Source organism: Chelonia mydas, chromosome 6 (genome assembly GCF_015237465.2).
Source record: "Chelonia mydas isolate rCheMyd1 chromosome 6, rCheMyd1.pri.v2, whole genome shotgun sequence".
NCBI classification, from domain to species: Eukaryota; Metazoa; Chordata; order Testudines; family Cheloniidae; genus Chelonia; species Chelonia mydas.
This window is the reverse complement of record NC_051246.2, coordinates 47,029,126-47,049,027: the sequence shown is the minus strand read 5'-3', so window position 1 is coordinate 47,049,027 and position 19,902 is coordinate 47,029,126. Positions and strand designations below refer to the sequence as shown.

At 42.3% G+C, this 19,902-nt stretch overlaps 1 protein-coding gene across 3 annotated transcripts in view; it reads left to right on the top strand.

Annotated features, from left to right (window-relative positions):
• LUZP2 (leucine zipper protein 2) overlaps positions 1–11,113 on the top strand; it is a 329,631-nt gene extending 318,518 nt beyond the window's left edge. The window contains exons 11-12 of one of the 3 annotated variants that reach the window (XM_007067922.4): positions 1,377–1,457; positions 4,464–11,113. In XM_007067922.4, coding sequence (XP_007067984.2) covers positions 1,377–1,457; positions 4,464–4,568 — 186 coding nt within the window. In that variant the 3' untranslated portion in view covers positions 4,569–11,113. The remainder of the gene's footprint in view (positions 1–1,376; positions 1,458–4,463) is intronic. The other 2 variants (XM_037899935.2, XM_043549073.1) reach the window with 2 other exon arrangements.
• Positions 11,114–19,902: the final 8,789 nt, after the last annotated feature.

Here is a 19,902-nt window from a genome sequence, read left to right as displayed (position 1 = left end):
CAGCGACTACCTACATGCCTCTTCTCACTGGTTTCCAGTAGTGTTCTGCAGGAACAGAGTCAGTTGGGCCATGGAGCTCTGGAGCGGGTCTACACTTGCTGGAATATCATGCCCATAGGGGAAATTTCTTCCTATCCCCAGAACCACATCAGTTAATGGCTGGCTTGTAAGATGAAGCATGAAGGATTGGTCCCTTATAAAAAACAATTATTAATCCTAATCATGCCTCCATTACTTGTCTCTGCTCTAAACCATTCCTTTCCCTACAGTTAATCTTTCCCAATTTAAATGCTTTTCCAAGCCTCTACTAACTTTTGTCACTGGATCCTTTCTATTTCTGTTGTCTCTTTTCTGAGACAAAATGACCAAAACATTTCAGTCTTGTAGGTGACGGCAAACTGTCAATTATAAAATTGTCTAATAATTATTTAGTATTATTGTCTACTATTTTTAAACACAACTTAATATTTTGTTTGTTAGTTAGTTTTGGGGGTTTTTTTATGCCCCTTTAGTAAATTTCATTTGTCATCACACTACCCATTCACCTAGCTTTGTTAGGTGTTTCTTAAACTTCTCAAGGTTTTCCCTAGACTAACCTGAACAATTATACACCACTGTACTTCCTTTCCATCTCATGAATAAATATAATAAATGCCAGTCTTAACAGGCTAGACTATAGGTTAGACTTTTGACGTGTAGAAAATTGAGTGAATATTTCTACTCTGCTTTCTGTCTATGAGAGAGTCCTTGATCTATAACAGAACTTTACCTCTCAGTCTATGACTATGTTGTTTCCTTTTAGTAAGAAAGTCTTTAAGAACTTCAAATAAATGATATCAACCAATGCTGTTTTATTCACTATTCTATTGACATGCTCAAAGGATTTTTAATAGATAACAAAGGCACAGCTTTCCTTTCCAGAAACTTTGCTGATTTGTCCCTCTCACCTCATGTTCATCTAAAGAGCTGGACATAATGCACTTTCTGTACTTAGAGAGCAAGGTGCCCTCCTCCCACTCAATCTGTTGATCAATTCCATTGTCCTACTGATGACCCAGTGGTTTAGGTAAAGGAATGGAAATCGAGAAGTCCTGAATCTTAATTCCAATTTTTACTCCAACTCTCTCTGTGGTATTGACCAAGCTACTTAAATTCTCTGCCACAGTTTCCTCATCTGTAATATAGGAATTGTAATTACTTATCTACCTGCCCCACGGTGCTGTTGTGAGGATAAATTGGAGAATGTTAGTAAAGAGCTTTGAACATAAAAAGGGCTATATAAATGTCAATCCCATCTACTGAAGGAAAGAAGAATCACTGATTTTTTTCCCAAAACCTTTGTAACACTGATATGGTTTCAATGATTGTATTTGCAGGTTGGCAAGACTTGTTTGGGGAAGCACAATAATTCAACATCTCCTCACCTCAAGGTGGCAGAAACAGATCCTAGCTTTCAGGTACTTCTGTCTTTGAGTAATTGAGCCCTTTTATAAAAGTGTCTTTATCAAATGAAAAATTCCTTGAACTATATCTGCTTATTCTAAGTCAGTGATTTCTAGGTAGTTCCTCATTAATCAAAATGAAGACTTCCGCTCCACTTGATTGAAGTTGGTGGTTTGAGATGGCCTTCTGTTAGGAACTATTTCAATACTTAAAGAACTTGACTGCCTTAATAATCAGCTAGGCCATTCTTATAAACTCAGTGTTCCTTTTTGGGGGGGAGGGGAGAGAACAATTTCCAAACCCTGTGTATAACTATCATAGAATATCAGAGTTGGAAGGGACCTCTGGAGGTCATCTAATCCAACCCCCTGCCCAGAGCAGGACCAATCCCAACTAAATCATCCCAGCCAGGGCTTTGTCAAGCGTGACCTTAAAAACGTCTAAGGAAGGGGATTCCACCACCTCCCTAGGTAAAGCATTCCAGTGTTTCACCACCCTCCTAGTGAAAAAGTTTTTCCTAATATCCAACCTAAACCTCCCCCACTGCAACTTGAGACCATTACTCCTTGTCCTGTCATCTTCTACCACTGAGAATAGTCTAGAAACATCCTCTTTGCAACCACCTCTCAGGTAGTTGAAAGCAGCTATCAAATCCCCCCTCATTCTTCTCTTCTGCAAACTAAACAATCCCAGCTCCCTCAGCCTCTCCTCATAAGTCATGTGTTCCAGACCCCGAATCATTTTTGTTGCCCTTCACTGGACTCTTTCCAATTTCTCCACATCCTTCTTGTAGTGTGGGGCCCAAAACTGGACACAGTACTCCAGATGAGGCCTCACCAATGTCGAATAGAGGGGAACGATCACGTCCCTCGAACTGCTGGCAATGCCCCTACTTATACACCCCAAAATGCCATTGGCCTTCTTGGCAACAAGGGCACACTGTTGACTCATATCAGCTTCTTGTCCACTGTCACCCCTAGGTCCTTCTCTGCAGAACTGCTGCCGAGCCATTCGGTCCCTAGTCTGTAGCGGTGCATTGGATTCTTCCATCCTAAGTGCTGGACTCTGCACTTGTCCTTGTTGAACCTCATCAGATTTCTTTTGGCCCAATCCTCCAATTTGTCTAGGTCCCTCTGTATCCTATCCCTACCCTCCAGCGTATCTACCACTCCTCCCAGTTTAGTTTCATCCGCAAACTTGCTGAGGGTGCAATCCACACCATCCTCCAGATCATTAATGAAGATATTGAACAAAACCGGCCCCAGGACCGACCGTTGGGGCACTCCGCTAGATACCGGCTGCTAACTAGACATGGAGCCATTGATCGCTACCTGTTGAGCCCGACAATCTAGCCAACTTTCTACCCACCTTATAGTCCATTCATCCAGTCCATACTTCTTTAACTTGCTGACAAGAATACTGTGGGAGATCGTGTCAGAAGCTTTGCTAAAGTCGAGGAATAACACGTCCACTGCTTTCCCTTCATCCACAGAACTAGTTATCTCGTCATAGAAGGCAATTAGATTAGTCAGGCATGACTTTCTCTTGGTGAATCCATGCTGACTGTTCCTGATCACTTTCCTCTCATCTAAGTGCTTGAGAATTGATTCCTTGAGGACATGCTCCATGACTTTTCCGGGGACTGAGGTGAGGCTGACTGGCCTGTAGTTCCCAGGATCCTCCTTCTTCCCTTTTTTAAAGATTGGCACTACATTAGCCTTTTTCCAGTCGTCCGGGACTTCCCCGGATCGCCATGAGTTTTCAAAGATAATGGCCAATGGCTCTGCAATCACATCCACCAATTCCTTTAGCACTCTCGGATGCAACGCATCCAGCCCCATGGACTTGTGCACGTCCAGTTTTTCTAAATAGTCCCGAACCACTTCTTCCTTCACAGAGGGCTGGCCACCTCCTCCCCATGCAGTGCTGCCCAGTGCAGTAGTCTGGGAGCTGACCTTGTTCGTGAAGACAGAGGCAAAAAAAGCATTGAGTACATTAGCTTTTTCCACATCCTCTGTCACTAGGTTGCCTCCATCATCCAGTAAGGAGCCCACACTTTCCTTGGCTTTCTTCTTGTTGCCAACATACCTGAAGAAACCCTTCTTGTTACTCTTAACATCCCTCGCTAGCTGCAACTCCAGGTGTGATTTAACTATGATTTGGTGAAACTCTGCTTCCCCTTCATCTGTTGGTTCAATAAAAATACAGTTACATAGATATTCTGTAGCCGAGAGGGGAAGTGCCGTACCTCTGGGCAGCTCAGCTGGTTTGCTCCATTCTAATTCTCCAGCCATTTTTGTACCACTGATTAACCAGCTGGTTTTTTTCCCCCTCTGCCACTTAGGGTGTGGGGGGAGCATCAACATTTTTTTTTCACCCTAGTCAACAAAATGGCTAGGACCTCTTCTAGCAGAGACCAGAATTCTGAACCAGACAATCAGAAACCAGTTGAAGGATATTCTGTTGTTTGAAATCTTCCTAGCAGTATCCTCTAATAATAAATCTATAAAAGGCGAGCAATTGATTTCATACAATTGTTTCTACAATCAAAATTTTGGTATTTTGAGAAAAATTCTACAGGTTTCATGGAATGTAGATTAACTCTATATAGAGAGTTAATCTACATATGTGTATACATATACATGTATCATGCATGTATATGTGCACTCAGCAGACATACTATAGTTATTTCAAAAGCAGTACAAAGACTAGCAAAAATAAATACAGCTGTGCCCACATTATTCCTATGGCACTTTAAGCATTCAGTGTTGATTCCTTGTATTCCAGTGTAATATGATGACCACAGATTGTTGGCCTGATTCTCCTCTCACTTACTCCTCAGTTCAGTAACTCTTGATTTAAATCAGGATTGATTTAAAATGAGATCAAAATCAAGGCCTGTGTTTCTTGATGAGAAAGATGACCTTTTTTATTTAGTATCCCACTATTCATCTGTGTAACATTCCATAATATTATAATACTTACATTGATTCTGTTTTCCCCATTGTGTTGGTTAACAGAAGTTGCACAGCCCTCCATGGATTCAACCTGAAGCTAAAAAATCAGCAGAGACAAATGAGAAGAAGCATGAAGAGTCAGATAAAACAGAAGAACAAGCACTGTAAACATTACTAAACTATGTTAACAATGTCCTTCATTTGCTATTGTATTCATATTGTTTTTAGTCAAGAAGCATGATAATGTATCAAGTTTCTAAAGCATGTGACTTTTTCACTATTTTATGAATGTTTGTAAATTAGTCTAGTTTCTAGATACAATTAGTATCTCTCAGCAATAATCCAACAGAAATGGATGTTTGAAGATATGTTTTGTAATACAGTCCAGTTTTTTGAAATATTATTCTGCCCTGACCAGTAACTTGCTTATTATAAATCAGTCTGTTTTGTAAAGAACTGCCATTCAGATGTTTTCTTTTCTTAGCCTGTTCTGTTTGATAGCTATCTTTACTGTATACTGGGAGGCTGAAGTCAAAACGGGGATAAAAGCCTGCTAACATAAAATAATAGTAATTACATAGTTAAAGTGCAATGCTACTCGAAAGAGTGACTATGTACATGGCACAATAGGATTCCATATTTACCACCTTTCAATGCCTTCCATCTCAAATCTATTCAGTTAACAGGTAAAAAAGATGTTTGTTTGTTTTTCCTATTTGCAACCATTACAAACTCAACTGAATCTCAAGGTGTTTTCTTTGTGGCTTATGCAGCACCAACATAAAAATTCTGCAGTTGAAACCAAGTTAACAATTCTACTGGTGATGCACAAGCCAGAATGGAATCCATCTCCATCTCCCATAGCTATGTTGGCCCTGCTGCCCTAACAGGAGTGAAAAAGAGTAAAAACTTACTTTGTCATCATAATTGGCAAAACACAGAGAAAGTGGATTTGATGAGTGCTTGCAATGGGACGTGCTACCTGTGTAGTTTTTAAGAATCTCTTAGCTGTGCATAGAGTGCACTTTCTGTATCAGTTCTGCAGGATAGGGAGTGGACCCAGCAGAGAATAAATAGCTGGATAATTGATTCAGCTGAGGTTAATTTAAGCAACAGGGCCAAGCTGCTAGATCTAAAAGAAGAAGAAAAGGTGAATCTGCGGATGGGGAAGAAAATCCTTCTTTGAGTATTTGTTAGAGTAGATCCCACAGTAGGTATGAATGTGTCTCATGCACAAGACTGGAATCTTTTGATTAGCAATGTCTGTTAGGCCTTGCTTGTGCCATGCACATCCTCATGCTCCTACCTTAGCAACAAGACAGAAACCCTTTGATCAAAATTAATTCCTCTTATTAGTTTCTCTATCCCTTTCCATTTAAATGATAAAAACAAACAAACAAAATTCTCCTTGTGTTTTCTTACTACCCTGGTCCCTTGTCCTCACGTGATGGTGAACTCAAAGGCTTTAAGTCTTGTCCATTTTGCAATTACGTAATCCTGCTCACCAACTACTATAGCTGCTGTCCATTCTGTCTCGGTGAGTTGCATACGCTGAACAAGTGCTCAATGTGCAATTTGTTCTCAGCACAGACAATAGAAATCCCAAGATGCCCACTTCAAGCTTCACCTTTTGGGAAAATCCGTGAGAGTTACGTCAAACCCAGAGGAAAAAGACATAATCGGAAAGTCTTCCTGTGCAAGTATCCTTAACAACCAGCACACAAGGAGAGTGGTACCAAAAAGAAATCACTGTTGAGTAAAGTCTTGGAATTGAAGTCACCCCTGGTACTTACAGCCTTGGGGACCAAAGACCTGTACCACCTCCTCACAGAGGCAGGGAAGTCCAGAATAGAGATAGGCATGACTCCAGGCACTGCTTTATGTCCTCCCATAAGGAGAGGTCAAAATACCAGCCCTCCAGGGAGGAGACCACTAACCACTTAGAGTGGCCAAAGATCAGCATAAAAATACACAAGCCCAGCAACGACATTGGCACTGTTCACTCCAGTACCTATATTGGCACCAGCAACAGAATCACTCATGGTACCAGCAGAGGAAGTAATATCCTCTGTGGCAATGTCTTTGATACTGAGATCTTCATCAGTACCAATGCATGCACCTTTCCTTCCACCACCAATATCATATATCAGCACCATCCCTGGACAAATCTATTCAGCATCCCTATTAGCAGGGCATACCTTCTCACCAACATCCAGTAGGGAATCTTGGGAGTAGACCAGAGACTCCTCCTTCAGGGTCTCAGTGTTTAGAAATGGACTGTCCATCCCCAACCAAACCAGACATACCAATATGTATACAGGTGGGGGAAAGGGAATATAGGATCTTGAAGGCAGGGAAGCAGGCTATATTTCCTCTCCCCCCATATACAGAGAAAGGGAAGGTGATAGATCAAGACGAGCAGCAAAATCCTCCATACTCCTATCACCATGGTTTAAGCAGCCAAGCTATTTAGGAAACCTCTCCCGACTTCAGTATTGCCATGTCAGGTCAGCTGTAGATGGAGGTAGCTGCTTCTGCAAAGTAAGTAAGGTGGGGAGAGGGAACATAGGATCTGGAAGGCAGGGAAGCAATCTCATAGACTGTGAGCTGCAGACAGCTGCTTCCCCGCCTTTGAGATGCTATATTAAGAGCCCTCCAGTGATACAAAATTTGTATCTGCATCTGGGCTTTCATTCAGTTCCATCAAGTCCACCTTGCAATAATCTCTGCATGGAATCCACCTGATCAGTTCTTTTTACTCTTCATGCATCCCATGTGTCAAGGTTCCTTCCCCACTCTGAACTCTAGGGTACAGATGTGGGGACCTGCATGAAAGACCCCCTAAGCTTATTCTTACCAGCTTAGGTTAAAAACTTCCTCAAGGTGCAAACTTTGCCTTGTCCTTGAACCCTATGCTGCCACCACCAAGCGTGTTAAACAAAGAACAGGGAAAGAGCCCACTTGGAGACGCCTTCCCCCCAAAATATCCCCCCAAGCCCTACACCCCTTTCCTGAGGAAGGCTTCATAAAAATCCTCACCAATTTGCATAGGTGAACACAGACCCAAACCCTTGGATCTTAAGAACAATGAAAAAGCAATCAGGTTCTTAAAAGAAGAATTTTAATTAAAGACAAAATAAAAGAATCACCTCTGTAAAATCAGGATGGTAAATACCTTACAGAGTAATCAGATTCAAAACATAGAGAATCCCTCTAGGCAAAACTTTAAGTTACAAAAAGACACAAAGACACATTCCATTCAGCACAGTTTATTTACCAGCCATTTAAACAAAAGGAAATCTAACACATTTCTAGCTAGATTATTTACTAACAAGTTCTAGGACTCCATTCCTGTTCTGTTCCTGGCAAACACATCACACAGACAGACAGACCCTTTGTTCCTCCCCACCCCCTCCAGCTTTGAAAATATCTTGTCTCCTCATTGGTCATTTTGGTCAGGTGCCAGCGAGGTTATCCTAGCTTCTTAACCCTTTACAGGTGAAAGCGTTTTGCCTCTGGCCAGGAGGGATTTTATAGCACTGTATACAGAAAGGTGGTTACCCTTCCCTTTATATTTATGACACCATGATATCAAAATTCTTGAAGAGGTTGTTGCATACTTACCACGTTTCAGAGAGCACTGCTTGCATGGAATCTCAATGCTGTCCATTCCAGCCATTTCATTTTGGAATGCTACCTACACCACGTTACACTCAAGACAGTCTTCTTAGGTGCCATCTCATCAGCTAGCAGAGCTGAGACCTCATCCAATTTTTATCCGTAAAGTGGTTTCAGAATTTAATTTGAACCAGTCTATCTACTTACCTGTATTCTTCACCAAAGCCCATGCCACAATGAGGGAGAAGAATCTCCACATTCTGCGTGTTTCAGGAGTTTTATTATACTATGTTGATTAAAAAAAACCCTTCAATCTGGCACTCCTCTTTTTGTGATCATCTCTTGTGCTTTGAACATTCAAGCTCTCTCCTCCCAGAGGATGTATAAAAGGATCACATAGTGAATATCAATCTACTACCAGATGGATGAGATGCCTCTCCCTCCATATGTTAAATCTCACTCCTCGAGAGCATAAGCTACATCCGCTGCCTATTCCAGGAGCATATTCATATTAGAAAGCTGTAAGGTTGCTATGCAGGTAACTCCTTGGTGTCCATTAAGCACTACGCTCTTGAACTAGCTGCTAGGTCAGATGCCAAGTTTGAGAAGGCAGTGTTACAATCACCGTTCAATTAGGTCAGTCAGAACTCCTCAGTTCCATCTTCCAGATGGGACACTGCTTGCCGGTCACCTACAGTGAGATTCACCGTGGATATATAGTCAAAGAAGAAAGAATGGTTACTTACCTTGTAATAATTGTGGTTGTTTGAGATGTAATCAGTGTGGATTCCACCTTCAATCCTATATCTGGGATTATGATTTAGCAAGAGAACTGAGGGATAATTGCAGCCACTCCGCACTTTATGCCTTTGGAGAGAGGAGCATTAAAAACATGCCTGGTGCAGGCATGGCCCAAGGGACACTGCTATTTAAAAGATGCTGATCTCACACATGAGACACTTAAGGTTTGTCTGCACTGCAGTTTAACACCCATGACTGGCCCTTGCTAGCTGAATCGGGCTTATGGGCTCGAGCTAAGGGGCTGTTTAATAATGGTATAGATGTTCTTGCTCAGAGAGGGGTCCAGGCTCTAGGACCCTGAAAAGTGGAAGGGTCACAGAGCTTGGACTTCAGCCTGAACCAGCATGTCTAGAGTGCAGTAAAACAGCTCCTTAGCCTAAACCCCATGAGCTTGAGTCAGCTGGCACGGTCCAGCCACAAGTTGTTAATTGCAATGTAGACATAGCCTTGTAGTGGGGTCCACCACCCTGATAACATTTCTAGGAATTATGGTTACCATAGATAAGTAACTGTTCTTTTCACTCAGCGGGGAGGCTGGATGACCCTTTTTGGACCCTGAAAGGGGGAGAAAATTGTGTTGCAGGGGTTTTTTGCTTGTACTCTAGAGAGTGGTGGACTAATATTAATAATATTGCCTGGAAATGGAAAATGTTTTTCTGAAACCTGGTGAGGGGGAAGGACCTTGGAGCCTGAGCTCCAGTCCAAGCAGGAACATCTACACTGCTATTTTTAGCCGCATGGCTTGATCCCTGGAGCCCAAGTTAAGTGATCTGGGCTTTAAAACTTTGCACTGTGGGCTACTCTTTGAAGTGTAGACATACCCTTAAGCATCAAATGCAAAACCTGACTGCCTTTCTGATCGCCCCAATACTTCTGATTGACTGGCTTGCACAGGGAGCAAGGGGAGATAGTCAGCAGTTCTCAATGGCCAGTCGAGATCTACCCTATATGTACACTCACTTGTAATAGATGAAGAGATGTGTACTGTTACTTCATGCTGCTACTTAGCATAAAAGTCATAGGGCACAAAGTCAAACCCTTCATTTTGCCAGTAAAGGATAGTCTTAAAGGGAATAAATAGACCTGGATATAGTCTCCCATTTATGGATTATCTGACGGTCAGCAGTTAAAAGCAGGTTCTACTTTAAAAACAGCCCTTCCATATTTTGCTGCACATGCAGTGCAACAGGTAAAAGGGCAAAGCAGCATCCTGGATCACTGCCCATTGTAACATCTCATGACTGTTTTTCTGCTGGATTGCACAATAGGATACAGTCCCAGACGATTTGTTTGTCTCCTTTCTGGAAAGAAGTTCATCCACGTCACATATATTGATTTTTGTGTAAAGGTCATAACCAAGAAGTATTCACTTATGCAAAATTGGAAACACACATTTTTGGATCAAAACAATGACCGCTACAAAACAGAATGTTAAAATCTTTGTTATTCTGCTCCTTACAAGCTACAATGTTTGGGTTGAAATGGGTTATTTGTCTGCAAATAGGGCTCAGTAACTCATTTTGCTTGAGCGAAACTTACATATTTTACTAGATGTGATTTCCATTTTATTCATCAAGAAACATAAAAATAGCCCTTAGTGTTTCACTCCTTGAAAATTAAGATGCTCAATTCCAATTCATTGTTTATTTTTCATACTGAATTTTTACTGTCTTTGCAGGGTAAATCGGATATGAGTAAGTGAAATGAAAACATACTTTATGACACAAATATTGTAGTGATACTGGCCTAAATTTATCCCAATGAAAGTCCATCAGATACAATGGTTTTCCACTAGAGATTTGGCTGGTTCAATATATTCATCAGGAATACATTTTCTACCTCAATGAATGTTAGGGAGGAGGCTTTGTGTCATCATTCCATCAGCTGACTTGCAGTGGGGATCTGGATGTGTCCTTGGCTATGCCACTGACTCAGCCTGTAATTTTGGAAAAGCTGCCTCAGTTTCCATTTCTACACTCACTTCATTTCTGTGAATCAATTTGTGCTCCTCAGATGAAAGACATTATGTTAGTGCTAAGTATTATTAATACTTTATTTAGTGCTTTTGCTTGCCTGCCTTGGTACAATTTCCTCTTAAGAACTGTCAAAGTCAATATGGTGTAATCAAACTGTAGACTGGGGCATTTTTTGAAAAATATGACCTTTTCAGAAGGTTTCTTCCTAGCTACAAATATGAGACTCTTAAATACTTTTTCATTTTTAGCACATGCTGAATATTATCTTTGCTGTACTGTGTTGTATTTGCTGTAAATACAAAGTGTTAAATAATTCTCATTTGAATGTGTTATAGAAACAGCAACAATATTTACACATACTAAGTTTACTGTTTACCAAAAATAACTAGGAACATTCTGTATAGCACTTTAAATGGATTCCTGTTGGAATATTTCTAACTGCACAATATTAGGCTCTAATTCTGCCTTTGTATACATGTGACAGGGTGTACCGGCCCTTTGAAGCCCCCTGTTGGAGGTCCCATAGTCTTACCACACCCTGCCCCCAGGAAGGATGGCTGGCCCTCTAGAGAGTCTGCCTAGAGAGTCTGCACAGAAGCAGCCAATCAAAGCCCTGCGGACTCAGATAAAAGGAGCTGCAGGGGCTAAGCAGGTCAGTTGCTGTCTGAGACCGGAAGGGCTGGAAGACTGTGACACTCGCCAGGAAATAGGCCTGCAGGAGACCCTGCTCAAGCAGGAAACAGACAAAGAGAACCAAGGATTGTAATCCTAAAGTAATGTGTGAAGGTGATGGGATTGAGTGGGAAGCAGCACAGGCAATGCAGCAGTAGCAACTATTAAGGGAGCCATCACATGGTTGCTGTTGACAGGGTCTCTGGGTTGGGACCCAGAGTAGTGGATGGGCTCCGGTCCCCCAGTCAGTCAGTGGGAAAGTGGCCTGAGTCCTGAAAAGGGAACAAGACTCTTGGCTAAAAGCCTGAGAAAGAGCCTGGAATTTAAACAGGCCTGGGGTTGGGACTGAAAACCCTGGTTGAGGGCCAACCATGTGTTACCCAGGAAGGGGTTCATCCATTTTAGACTGTGACTTGGTGTCAAGGTTCCTTCCCCACTCTGAACTCTAGGGTACAGATGTGGGGACCTGCATGAAAGACCCCCTAAGCTTATTCTTACCAGCTTAGGTTAAAAACTTCCTCAAGGTACAAACTTTGCCTTGTCCTTGAACCCTATGCTGCCACCACCAAGCGTGTTAAACAAAGAACAGGGAAAGAGCCCACTTGGAGACGTCTTCCCCCCAAAATATCCCCCCAAGCCCTACACCCCTTTCCTGAGGAAGGCTTCATAAAAATCCTCACCAATTTGCATAGGTGAACACAGACCCAAACCCTTGGATCTTAAGAACAATGAAAAAGCAATCAGGTTCTTAAAAGAAGAATTTTAATTAAAGACAAAATAAAAGAATCACCTCTGTAAAATCAGGATGGTAAATACCTTACAGGGTAATCAGATTCAAAACACAGAGAATCCCTCTAGGCAAAACCTTAAGTTATAAAAAGACACAAAAGCAGGAATATACATTCCATTCAGCACAGCCTATTTTAGCAGCCATTTAACAAAAGGAAATCTAACGCATTTCTAGCTAGATTATTTACTAACTTTTTACAGGAGTTCTGAGCTGCATTCCTGATCTGTTCCAGGCAAAAGCATCCCACAGACAGACAGACCCTCCCACCCCCCGCAGCTTTGAAAGTATCTTGTCTCCTCATTGGTAATTTTGGTCAGGTGCCAGCGAGGTTATCTTAGTTTCTTAACCCTTAACAGGTGAAAGGGTTTTGCCTCTGGCCAGGAGGGATTTTATAGCACTGTATACAGAAAGGTGGTTACCCTTCCCTTTATATTTATGACACTTGGCTAGAGGACTGAGCCACTGACGACCCACCTATTGAGGCTCACAACCTAGAGCTGGTTCCAGGAACAGAAAAGAAGATTGCAGCACTGCCTCCAGCTGACAGAAGGCATTCACTGAGGTGAGTGCACCCTGTCACAATACCTTTTATAAGTAAATGAAACTAGTTGTGTGTATAAAGCTAATCACACATGTAAGTATCCATTTCAACAAAACTATGCAACACATATTAGCTACATGTCCTGTAACTGAAAGTTTGTGCTTGGATTCCTGAAATTTTGTTTCTAATACAGAAATACTAGGGACCCTGTCACAGGGTGGTCTCCTGTGAGTCTCTCACCTTATGTACAGACCATACTCAATCCAGGCCACCTTCACCACCACTGTGCTTTTATTATAGTGTTCTAACAGTCCATTGGCTGAAGTATTATTTACATATTACCAAGTCCCAGTGAGTTCCCCCTCTTACATCTGGAAATAAAGGGACTAGTGCTAGCAATAGCAGTCAGCTCTGTCTTCCTTTAGACTCCTAACTGCATCCAAGGTTTCCTTCCTCTCTATTTATCTGCTCCCAGCTGTTGGGAATTTTCCCCTCTAATTAGCCCTTCAGCTGTGGCCCTACTTCTTAATTGATCCTCTCTTTATGTCTCAGTTAACTACGTTGGTGGGGATTTGAGTGAGAGGGTATTGAGTCAACTCCTGACTCTGAACCCCATCACAGACCAATTTGGTTTCTTCATGAATAACTTAGTACTCCGCAGCAAGGTTAAATCCTCTGCTGTACTTTCAGCTGTAGAAGCCTTGTCAGTGTTGTCTCCCCTTAGTGCAAACATGACGGGTTCATTCCAAAGCCTCTCTGGGAACGCACGTCCTTTGATGTCAGCAGGCACGCCTGCAGTACGTTGTGACAATGCATCCAATTGTATCTGGGATCTCCGACAGTCCACCAGAATTACTGGAATGTTGCAACTCTTCACAGGCATGGTCATCAGGTTACTGTCTCACGCAAAATGGACCATCTTGGTATATCAATCGCAGGATTAACAAAATCAAGGCTGATAGATCACGGACATCACAAGGTGGAAGATTCTTTACTTCTGTATTCTGGTGGCCCCAACCATTTATATGGGGTAGCACTACCACTGTGAGGCAAGGCCAAGTCCTCCCTGACAACCTGGACACCCGTGTCTCCCCATTTACTTATTGCACGTCTAAAACATTGGCACAGATACCTCACTGTCATAGTAGTTTATGCACCAAAAGAGGAATCTGTTGACTCAGTTCAAGATCATTTCTATCGTCAATTGGAATATCTAGTATGCACGGTCCCCCGTATGATAATCTCATGATCCTGGGTGACCTAAATGCAGTTACTGGCTCCCTGAGAACTGGGTTTGAACAGGTCATTGGTCATTATAGTTCAGGCACACCCCATGGTAACTCTCATCCCTTGCTTACATTCTGAGCCTCCCACAATCTTTCCATTCTTGGGTCATGGTTCAAACGGCAACGCATACACCAGATGTCATGGATCTCTCATGATGGTGTCACTCAGAAGGAGTTGGACCACATCATTACAAGCAATAGGCATCTTCTCATCTCCTGTAGAGTATATCATGGTGAAGAATGCTTGGCAAACACAGATCACCATCTAGTTGCCGCCCATATGGTGTTGATGCTCCGACGAGCAAGTAAGCCCTCTGCAATTATGAAGAAGTTTGACATCAATGCACTCCATGTGCCAGGTTTAGCCAACAGGTTTGATGTCAGCAACAGTCTCAGCTCTAGCTAATCTGCCAGATGATGTGGAGGTTGCCTGGTCCCTGTTCACTTCTACTCTCAACCAATCTGCTGAGCAGATGATTGGCTATAGGCATCCAGCAAGCGGACCATGGCTACCAGAGGAGGCCTTCCAGATAATTAAATTGAAGGCTGCAGCCCACCAGCATGGTGATGAACGCAACTGTAATCAGCTGAAGCAAAAATTTAACACCCTGGTACTCCGCAGTCGCCAGGCATATTATAACCAAGTGACAGATGATGTTGAATTTGGCTTAACCAGGGACAAATTGAAGCCAGCATTCCACACCATTCGTAACCTCAGCAGTCAAGAGGTAGTCACTACAAATGGCATCTTGAACGAGAGCCAAGGCCATCCATGTAAATTGGATGATGACATTCTCTCACGCTGGGTGGAACATGATTACAGTGTCCTGAACCATCCTCCAGCTGCCACTTGTTCAGAGCTGGATGATCTGGCAGTCACTGAGGTTCCAGATCCAGACATTTGTACTGATGCACCAACACTGGATGAATTGAAGTATACCATTTCTAAACTGAAAAACAGATGCAGAGTCGGTGCTGATGGCATGCTCTCAGAGCTGCTAAAATGTGCTATTGATCCTGTAGCAGAATCACTTCTGGCCATCTCTCATCTGGTGTGGAGAACTGGAACCCTGCCAACCACCTGGAAGGATGGTATTGTGATCTCACTCTATAAGGGCAAGGGACCGCAAAGTGAATGTAAGAGCTACAGGCCAATCACCTTGCTCTCCATTCCAGGGAAGGTGTTTGCAGATGTTTTGCTGGCATGCCTGGGGCCTTTGCTACATTGGAAGTGTTGTCCCCAGCAGTCAGGCTTTCTGAGGAACAGGTCCATATTAGATGCTATTTTGGCCCTTCAATTGTTGTTGGTGATATACATTGCAAGTTCAGGAAGCCCCTGCATGTAGCATAGGTTGCTATTAAGGCTGAATTTGATTCAATAGACCATGTCGCATTATGGAAGGCCTTAAAGGATGCAGGTGTCCCTACCACTCTGCTGGACTTGATTAGAGAGCTGCATAATGGAACCACTGCCCATGTTTGTCTGGGGAACCAGATGTCAGCACCTTTTAAATCAGTATCTGGTGTTAGGCAGGGTTGCACTCTGGCCCCTGCACACCTTTGTCGGGCAATAGATTTCATAAAGCAGCATTCCGTCAGGTCCACAGGCATTGAGATTGGTGATCTCTCACTCATAGACCTTGACTGTGCTGATGACGTTGTTCTTTTAGTACAGAGCCTCAACAGGTTTCATGAGGCGCTCTATCATATGGAGGAGGAATCAGCTAAGATTGGTCTCCATATTTCATGTTCAAAGACAAAACTGCAAAATCTAGGACCAGGCTCACCTGCGACTCCAATCTCTTTGAACAACGAAACAGTTGAATCAGTTTCCAGCTTTTGCTATCTGGGTTCTATACTTACCAGCTCCTCCAAGTCTCACATGGTGATTCTCCATCAGATTGGCATCTCAGCATCTGCCATGGCCATTTACAATGTATATGGAATTAACATCATCTTAGTATGACAACCAAGTTCAGGATTTATTCGAGCTGTATCCTTCCTATACAGTTGTACATCTGCGAAACATGGACATTACGCTGCTCAGACTGGACAAAACTGGAGGCTTTCCACACAAAATGTCAACATTGTATATTGGGCATAAAGTGGAATGACTTCATCTGTAATGCAGATATTTATGGTCGCTTGGGTCTACAGACTATTGGGGCCATTGTCCGCAGGCGGTGCCTTATGCTTTTCAGACATGTCGCAAGGATGCCACAAGACATTCCAGCAAACACCATTCTCGGGGTGGCTTATAACACCCAGGATAAAATTCCACCAACCCAAAATGTATCCAGAAAGCCTGAGGTCAAAATTGGCACTTAAATCCATATTTAGGCACCTAAATAAAAGTGGCATGATTTTTTGAGACGTGCTGAGCACCTGATGCCCAGATTAAAGTCAAAAATATCCATTAATGTTGGATACTTAATATGAGATACCTGGGACCTGAATTTTTCCAAAGTACTTCACATTATATAGCACTCTGAGCACAAAATAACCATCTGTTAAAAGTTTTAAATGAGTTGCCTAGCATTAGATAGAAACTCTTTGACAGAAGCAGTGATAAAATCCAATTCCTCAGGGCAGTTTTCAACTGCATTAACAATGAGATAATCCTTTCTCTTACTGCACTCTCCTGCCTTGTTTACTACTCACCTTCCAATTTATGCAATAAATTGGGCAAGAGTCCTACAGACAACAGCATCCTTGATTATACAACCTGTTTTAATCCCACAGCAGATCCATCTTGTGCACTGCATGAGGCAGGCGTCCTGTGGAAGAAATACTATGTGATCATGTAAGTAAAAACTGCATCTTACTGTAGAGAGAGAAATTAAGGTTCCTTGTTCTGTTCCCAGTCTCCTGGCCCAGCCATTCCCACTTCCCCCTCGTAGAACTCAAGGCTGGAACAGACCACCAGATCATCTAACTTCCTGCACAACACAGGCCACCAGCATCTGCACGCTAAACCCCAAACTGAAATTAGACCAAGGTACTGCAGCTTTCAGGAGACCAAACTATTATGTGCCACAGGCAGAGAATAGACAGGACAATGTCTGATGCCCCTGCAATGGTAGGAAAATTATTAAGATAGCTATGCTCAGATGATCCTGGCAAGTGACCCAGTCCCTCACATGCTACAGAGGAAGATGAACAACCCCCAAAGTCACTGCCAATCTTATCTGCAGGAAACTTCCTTTTCAACTGCAAAGTGGCAATCAGCTCAACACTGAACATGTGAACAAGAATCAGCCAGCCAGGCACCTGAGAGAATGCTTGCTACCACCTCAGAGCATTGGCCAACCCTATCCAGTGTTCCATCTCCAGCTGGGGCCCTCTCTGATGTTTCAGAGAAATGTGATTAAAAAATTCCCCCACACCAACCTCAGATACATTGGGGGTGGGGGCAGGGGAGGAAATTCCTTCCAGAGCCCCGCAGGTGACCAACTTATGCCTTAAAACATACGATTTTTAGGAACATCAGGGATGACCCAGAAGGCTGTTGATCCCTGTCCCCCACCGTTACCAGCAATTCCTTCATACAATCACACTGTTTTGTTTTGGGTTTTTTTGTCCCTACCACTTTTACCAAGCCAAGGTTTATAGTCTTCTCTCATAATAAGCCTTCCATTCTTCCAATCAAAACACAGAAGGCCTATTAGACAGGGTTTCCTAGAGCTGAGAGGGGGAATCTTTTCCCAGGATCCTACTTGGCTTTCAATGTCTTTATTCTCATTTGGGGAAACTAGAATTCGTATCTTCAAAGCTCTAAACTGTGGTGAAATCAAGTTGAGCTCAAAGTTTGGCATTTCAATTTCCCAAATGAGAATTTTTTTTAGATATATAAATTTGAGTACTATCATTTCTAGAATCAATGAGTGCTGCTGTGAGGCTCTCTTTTGACAGATGAATAGAATCAGGACCTTTCCATTTCCTCCCCAGTAAGTTTCATAAAAGCCAATTAAAACTTTCTGGGGAAATATTTGGAAAATATTATTGGTTTTATTTCAAAACAAATGATTGAAGAAAATAACGTAGAAGTCAAACTGCATGGGAAATCTTACAGTATCTGAAATGCATTGTGAATAAGCTATCAGTGGCCATCTCAATAGGTCCTTGTCAGTGTGGAAATGTAAGTGATGTGGTAATGTTTTTGATGAGAAACTAAGATGGAATGGGGGAAGGGAAATTCTATTATTCATTCAAACAAGCTTTGCTACAACCATATTCGCAACCCTTTATGTTGACTTCTTGGGACCATTTGAACAGTTGAGGTTTACTGAAATGGACAGATAAGTAGTGGTAGATACATTTATTAAAAATATTCTCTCCCAGTTCACCAGGCTGCTTAACCTAATTTAAATAATTACAGTACTTCAAAGGCTGAGAAACTATAATAAGCCTCAAAGTAAAAAAAATCAGTTCTGAGAAGACAGAGGCCTGATCGCACTCTCAATTGACAAGAGGGATGGTAGGTATTGATAGTGACCTGTGAAAATATAGAAGTGGGAACAAGGAGATGACTGACTCCCAACTATCATCCAAAATCAGAGTACTAAATTCACATTTAAAACATAAAATAAAAAAAGCAATGGCCAGACCATTTGGTCTGGCTGAGCAGCTCTTGGTGCAGGACCAAGGGAAAGGAAACAGATAGTTCTTAGCCCTATATCCTGAGGCTGGCCAGTGACTTTTTTGGCCCCAGCTGGAACATGGAGTTAACTTAAGGGCTGCTCTAATTTATGACAGCTGAAATAGCCACCTGTTCTATACTGTTCTGCTAGACACTGATCACCAGAGTGGAAAGTGTTCCAACGTAAGTATAGCTATTAATTAGCTAAGGTTCAGTTGTGCACAAAGTCTGTTTGATGCTATATACACCTCGAATGAGATGCAGCCCCTGCCTGAAAGAATTGTCGGTCTAGAGTACTCAATCCTGCAAACGCTTACACACAACACTTTGCTCTTAATTTGGTTTTCCCAAAATTGCACTATCCACAGTGTCTCTCAGAGCTTCCTTGTGAATGGAAATCCACACTACCTCAGAGGAGGCGGACCACATAAGGCACACTGGAACCCCAAATGAGCATGCCCTGTATTTAATCCTATGCTGTTTGCTTCGTACATATTACAAGTCTGATCCAAAGTTCACTGAGGTCAATGGAAAGTTGATTTCAGGAGGTTCTGGATCAGGCCCTAATGTAGTGTTTTAAACTCATTGTTAAGAGCTCCTTTAGTTGCTGATATATTTCAAGTCATGTAATAAGGATAACTTTGCCACGTAGCAAGTTGATGGGTTTCTTGCCTCACCTAAGTAGAGATATATCAAAATATGGAGGGAAAATAGCTGATGGCTAATAATACTAGTACTAATACAATATATACTAAGCTGACATGTATCACTGATTGTGATACAGAAACTCCATAGCGATAGCTTCTTCCTGATAGGTCTTACTTTGTTCCTGAGAAGGTCTGTTAAATCGTTAGATATTTTCCCAGTAATACTGGCTTTTGCATTCATGGATGTGTTTTAAATGGATATTTAGCTCTCTCACTGCCCCTTTTTGATATTTTATGCAATCAAGATTGATCACAGTAGCTGCTTCTTACAATTGGTTGTAAAGTGACAATTTTAGCTTACCTAAGAGAATTTAAACTCCAAGGCTACATCCATGTCTGGAACATCGTATCATGCTGCCTTAAGCCACTCCGCCTCTGTTTTGAAGAATTCTTGAGGAAAGCAGCTTCACTGTAATTTAATGGGCAGTTACTGTTTTAAAGACAGGACAGGAATGCATTTCAAAACTGACAC